This window comes from Pinus tabuliformis, chromosome 1_1 (assembly GCF_031772625.1).
Source record: "Pinus tabuliformis cultivar Carrire ecotype Pingquan chromosome 1_1, CPIR1, whole genome shotgun sequence".
In the NCBI taxonomy this organism is placed as follows: Eukaryota; Viridiplantae; Streptophyta; class Pinopsida; order Pinales; family Pinaceae; genus Pinus; species Pinus tabuliformis.
The window spans coordinates 733,640,505-733,645,471 of NC_142297.1; the positions used below are offsets into that span (position 1 = coordinate 733,640,505).

Sequence of the window (4,967 nt, forward strand, 5' to 3'; positions counted from 1 at the left end):
AAGAGACACAAATAAAAATTTAAATAGAGATCTGCATAGAAAGCCCTAGCAATTCTTACTTTCTAGTGTTAATTTTTTTTAAGAGAAATACAAGGAAAAATGAAAATAGAGATCTGCATAGAAAGCCCTAGCTTTTCCTTAAGTCGTAAGGAAACAAACAACAATTTTTAACGGAAAAATAGAAGCTGATTAGGTGCCTTGACATACATGGAGAAGCCTTCCAAAATTTGAGAACAATGGTTGCTCCAAACAACAGCAAAAATATGCTCTAAAAATTTACCTTATCCCCCCCAACCTCAGTGACCTCAAAAAATAGCTAAAAGTGAGCCTACAATCTTTGCCAATTTTTTTTTTGAAGCAACTTTCAATTTCTTCAACAAACGTTCTCTAGCTTAGCCCTTGAACTAGCTCTCCAAATCTGCACAAAAGCATCCTAAGAACAACCCTGCAGAATAACAAATATCTTTCCAAAACCCACTCATAAAACTCAACTCAAGATATACAAGAAGCTTGAATGAATAATGTGAGTGAAATAGATGGGGTGAGGGACTTTAAATAAGTTTGAGAGGAGCCGGACTTTCCATTGGTTCAGTGAAGATGGTTGGTTAGGTACCAGATTTGCCCAAAAATAGTTCACGAGGACAGTCTGTGTTGATTTCTGGTAGCATCGAATGTGCTCTAAGTCTCAAATTTTGTAGGGAGGCTTAGACATGTGCATTCCACAATACCCATAAATTGTTTTGGGAAATTTCACCAAGAGACAATGTTATTAAAATAATTAACTATTTGTAATGGTCCCTAAGCCTAAACTTAAGAAATTAAATTAATTAATAGGTATGAATCTAAATTGTGGGTGTAACTTCTAGAAGACCAAAAAACAACAAGACCTATTTAATGCAATGGACATTGGGTACTAGCTCTTTACCCTTGACCTACTAATTTGACCTACTAATTTTCATTTTCAATGATTCTTTATATGTCACAATTCTTTTTGAATTTATGTCTTACCGCATTTGCTCGTGCAAATGCTAGTTAAATATTACAATGACTATCTGAAAGTACACGTACTAGGGAGAAGCCCTACATGTATGTGAATTAAGTTATATATATATATATATATATATATATATGAATATATGATCCACCTATAATTATATGTGAATTTATATAAAGAATTAAGTTAAGTTATTTATATATATATGAATGATCCACATGTAACTATTGAATTTATATAAAGATTTAAATTAATTAATTAATTAAATATCTATATATATATGAATGATCCACAACGATAAAAATATTTTTTATCAAATAGTGAGTTGCAAATAGCAAAAGAGTGAGAAAATTTACATGATGTAAACTGGTAATAAACGATAGTTTACTTATTTAATTAATGAATGGCAAGTTATTGAAGATGAAAAAAAAAGGGAAAAATATGTTGTACATATTATAAGATTTTTTTTTGTTTTATCTTTTTTTTTTTTTATTAATTTGAAATTCTAAATAAATTAATAGTTTTTTTTAATAATATTGTGAGTAATTTGAATTTAATTATATGTTCCATTATTTATTTAATTATTGATTTATTTTTAAATAAACATAAATTTGTAATATTTAAGATTATTGAGATATCTTTTATCAATGTCTAAAATCTTAATATAGGACTATATCATCATATGTATGTTGATAAAACTAAGTAGTATATGCGACTACATCATCATGTGTATGTTCACAAAATTTGAGCACCTATATCTCATATGTATGTTGACAAAACCTAGTAGTATATGACTACATCATCATGTGTATGTTGACAAAATTTGAGCATCTAAAATACTTAGTAGTTTTTTAAGGGTTGAACTTTGACTGATGCCAAATGCTTTTGGGTTATTCACATGTTTTCTCACATAGGAAGAAGAAAAGGAATAACCATTCAAAAGTAGTTCTAGGTCATAACTCACTTATGGTAGATGAATTCATATTTGAACAAATGAAATAGGCAACAATATTGTTCATACCTACTAGCAATGCATAATTACAATTTAACAAAATATGTCAATTTAACAATGAGTAAAATCTAAATTTACCAATTTCTAAACTTTAACACTCACTTAAATTCAGAAATTTTACTTTAATTTAACTATATTTAAACTAAGTAAAATATTAAATATTATATAAACTAATGTTTATATATAACTTTTTTATTATTATAAGTAAAAAATGAAATAAGTATGTAGTGAAATGAAATTCCACTACATACCATTCCAAGAAATACAAACGACAAATATGTTCTTAAATGGCACTAATAATCGAAGGTTAAAACTAAATCCCCGACATAGACTGCTCGAGCATTTTTTATTAACGTGAAGCCAATACTTATAATAATAACAAAGACGCTGCTCTACAACGTACGACACGCATTGCTTCTGCCCATGTCAGCGAGGAAGAGGAAGGTTTCTTCATTCAGCCCACCCTTGTAGAATCTTCACTCCTATATATCTGCATTCACGCACCACACCAATATTATATTCGACATCCACTTCTGTTTACAGAGAGAGCGATTGAAACCACATTGTAATGTTAAAAATATTTTAATTACCTGCCGAGCATCATAGTGGTTGCCTGTGGGTTGGTGCCAGGAGTGTCTCTGAACGTTGACGAATCCACAATCCTCAGATTATGAACACCCTTCACCTTATACCTCTCGTTGACCACAGACCCAACTTCACATCCTCCATGGTAATGCCATATTGTGTTCAACGTATCACGGCAGAACTGTGCCATGGCTGCGTCGTCCGATATGTTCTTTGGCAACGTTGGCCCAATGAAAATGAAGTCATGAGTGGAATTAGTAGTAAATCTATGCAGAGACGGTGAGTTGAGGAGTTTGTCTATGACCCTCACGCCCTGCATGCATCTCTGGAGGTCCAGAGGATCAGAATAGTAGTTGTATCGAACAGACGGATTGTCTCGAGGATCCCTGCTGCGTAACCGCAGCTCGCCCCTAGATAATGGAAATGCCAGCTTCTCAGCAATTATTCCAGTGTAAACGACGTTATTCTTGTTGGGGCCGTTTGGGGATGCACTGCCATTTACAAAGAAGCTCGCGTACTCGATGTAATTTTGAGAGGCTTTAAGAATACCCACTACCTGTAGGGTGTAGAATTCGTGAGATTGCCAGGTTACGGATGCACGGGGGTTGTCTTGAATCCTTTGGCCTACCAAGGGCGCATTTAGAACTAGAGGAATATTGAATTCTTTTAGATGTTCGGATGGGCCAATTCCGCTCAAGAGGAGCAGCTGGGGGCTGCCTAAGGCTCCTGCACTAAGGATTACCTCGCTGGAACGTGATGATTCCTTCAGAAAAACCTGATAAGTCCGACCATGGCCGTCCATGAATTCAACACCACTTGCCCTCGGCTTCCCGGAGGAAGCATCCTTCATTTCTGCATGATCCAATTCATATTCAAAACACTGAATCTATATTTACAGTTCTGGATACCAATCTATTAGTCTAACCTTTATTATCAACAACTAATGTGTAGGAGAAATATAAAACTTAGAAACATTAATGTCATCATGTGTTTGAATGAATTACCTTCGAACAGAATCCTGCTGACGGTAGCATTCAAAAGGACTACGATATTGTTGGGATTGGCAGACCTGAGAAGATCTGCTGCTGTGTGTCTTATGCCTCTATTGTCGAAGGTGGAGGCACTGATCTTCGTTCCCTCCACATGATCCAACGTATATCCATTGTATGGAAGAACCCCTGCTTCCAGGAGGCCGTCTCTGATAGCCGACGACCAAGGCGACAGTTGGTAAGGTTTGAAGGCAACCTGCTTCTCCACCCATTCATACGACTCCTCTACAAGTCCCTCGCCCCATCCCATATTACGGACATATTCGGAGCTAGCCCTGCTGTAGAAGCCTGCATTGATAGCAGTTCCGCCTCCCAGGACCCTCGCTCTCACATTACTCACTCCATCCTCTGAAATAAACGCCTGTGCTGGTGAAGTGTAATTGTCGGTCTCAATTAATAGCTTTCCAAATGCATCGGCGTTCTCGATGTCGGGATCTCCATAAGGAGATCCTCCCCTCTCTATTACCAAAACTGAATACTTGGTAGACAGCGTTGCTGCCAAGGAGCAGCCAGCCGTTCCTCCTCCAACGACAATGTAATCATATTTTCTTGCAGCTGCTTTCCCCGCATCTATAGTCATAAACGCAAACGGAACGCCTGCAAATCACCATAGCCCAACAAAACAAAACAAAACAAAGAAGAAGCCATTAATTCAATCATATCATCAACTATATAAAGAGACATTAATCCAATATGTTCATACCCGAGGGTGTTGTACTTGTCGCTGCCTGAGTCGAAGAGGATAAGCTGCTCAACATTATTAGCATGATGAGCAGAAGCAGAAGCCATGCACGAGTATTCACAACCCTTATCATCGTCATCTCTTTCACCAGGAATTCAACTCCTTCACTCTCTTTTAAGATGTGGTTCTATTTTAGAGTGTGTTTCCAACTTTGCATTTGGAATGTGGGATCCTGAAGATGAACTAAATTAATCCGTGGAGTTCACGAAATCCGTAGGTTAGGTGTCAGTAATATCTACAATTAATTTCATCAGTTATCGTTGACAATTCACTACCTCTTATAATTCAATGTATCATGTTACGTGATCGTTCACAATTCACTTCAATCTTCTTATGTAAGGAAAATGTCCCCTTCGGTTTTGGCACACGCAATTACGTTATAAAATGTCTCACCACGAAAAACAGATAGAACTACAAAGCTTCAATTACGTTATAAAATCAAATTTGAAGAGAACTACTTTCGCTTTATGAAGACGTTATAAAATCAAACTCTAACTTTTATAAGAGGTAAAATATTACTTTTAATTTGGAAGTCATTACAAAATCAAAATCGAAGAAAACTTCCATTTCAAAATCATGCACTAT

At 35.8% G+C, this 4,967-nt stretch overlaps 1 protein-coding gene across 1 annotated transcript; it reads right to left on the reverse strand.

Moving 5' to 3' along the window:
* Positions 1-2,182: 2,182 nt before the first annotated feature.
* On the reverse strand, positions 2,183-4,574 carry LOC149216046 ((R)-mandelonitrile lyase-like). Its single transcript, XM_089392676.1, has 4 exons — positions 4,344-4,574; positions 3,596-4,237; positions 2,597-3,443; positions 2,183-2,496 (listed from the first exon to the last, which is right to left on the reverse strand). Exons 1-4 carry the CDS (start codon positions 4,459-4,461, stop codon positions 2,457-2,459), a joined length of 1,647 nt encoding a protein of 548 aa, XP_089248802.1. The 5' UTR covers positions 4,462-4,574; the 3' UTR covers positions 2,183-2,456.
* Positions 4,575-4,967: the final 393 nt, after the last annotated feature.

What these genes read in the sequence shown, in the direction of transcription:
- LOC149216046 (XM_089392676.1), bottom strand. Translation starts at nt 4,461, where the DNA reads ATGACGATGATAAGGGTTGTGAATACTCGTGCATGGCTTCTGCTTCTG. An exon ending in CAGCAGGATTCTGTTCGAAG is followed by an intron (nt 3,444 to 3,595) that starts GTAATTCATTCA and finishes TGGATCATGCAG; the next exon opens with AAATGAAGGATGCTTCCTCC. An exon ending in ACCACTATGATGCTCGGCAG is followed by an intron (nt 2,497 to 2,596) that starts GTAATTAAAATA and finishes GCGTGAATGCAG; the next exon opens with ATATATAGGAGTGAAGATTC.